This window comes from Penaeus monodon, chromosome 31 (genome assembly GCF_015228065.2).
Source record: "Penaeus monodon isolate SGIC_2016 chromosome 31, NSTDA_Pmon_1, whole genome shotgun sequence".
In the NCBI taxonomy this organism is placed as follows: domain Eukaryota; kingdom Metazoa; phylum Arthropoda; class Malacostraca; order Decapoda; family Penaeidae; genus Penaeus; species Penaeus monodon.
The window spans coordinates 2,384,225-2,384,782 of NC_051416.1; the positions used below are offsets into that span (position 1 = coordinate 2,384,225).

Below are 558 nucleotides of genomic sequence, written 5' to 3' on the forward strand. Positions count from 1 at the left end.
AAAGATATATTAATTTCTGTTATGCTGTGTGAGCTTAATATTTTAATGCATACTCTTACCTTAGCTGTTGGAGACTGAGGGTATGGGCAAGTCACAGGAGTTGGAAAACCTCCGCCTCCGCCTCACGCAAGAGGAAGATCGTCATAGCGAAAGTAGGAAGGAGGTCAGCAAGTTGAAGACCAAGGTAAGGATGGATAACTTTCATGGCCAGCAGAGAAAGGATGCATTTTTTTAAGTACAGCGTAGTACTTCCATAGATACTGAGATTTTATTCATGTTAGGCCCATTGGCAGTAATGTGGTTCTTCTTTGAAAATTGAAAAACTGTATTTTAATTCATCAATATCAGCCCATTGACACTGTAATGCCTGTATGAACACTGAACAATTTTGGGGAACATTATGCTATAACTACCAAAAACGTGCAGCTGGCAGAGTATGAGAGAGAGCGAGACAACCTGCAGACGGAGTTGGCTCTTCTTGAACGCAGGCTGACGGAGCTTGAGGATCATCATGCTGCCAAGGAACAGGAACTTGCCTCAAGGTAAGTTATCCTTGTA

At 42.3% G+C, this 558-nt stretch overlaps 1 protein-coding gene across 1 annotated transcript in view; it reads left to right on the forward strand.

Moving 5' to 3' along the window:
- Positions 1–558, forward strand: part of LOC119592824 (rootletin-like) — a 148,678-nt gene that overhangs the window by 125,517 nt on the left and 22,603 nt on the right. Inside the window, exons 25-26 of the mRNA XM_037941730.1 lie at positions 65–184; positions 427–542. Of these exons, the coding sequence (XP_037797658.1) occupies positions 65–184; positions 427–542 (236 nt within the window). The remainder of the gene's footprint in view (positions 1–64; positions 185–426; positions 543–558) is intronic.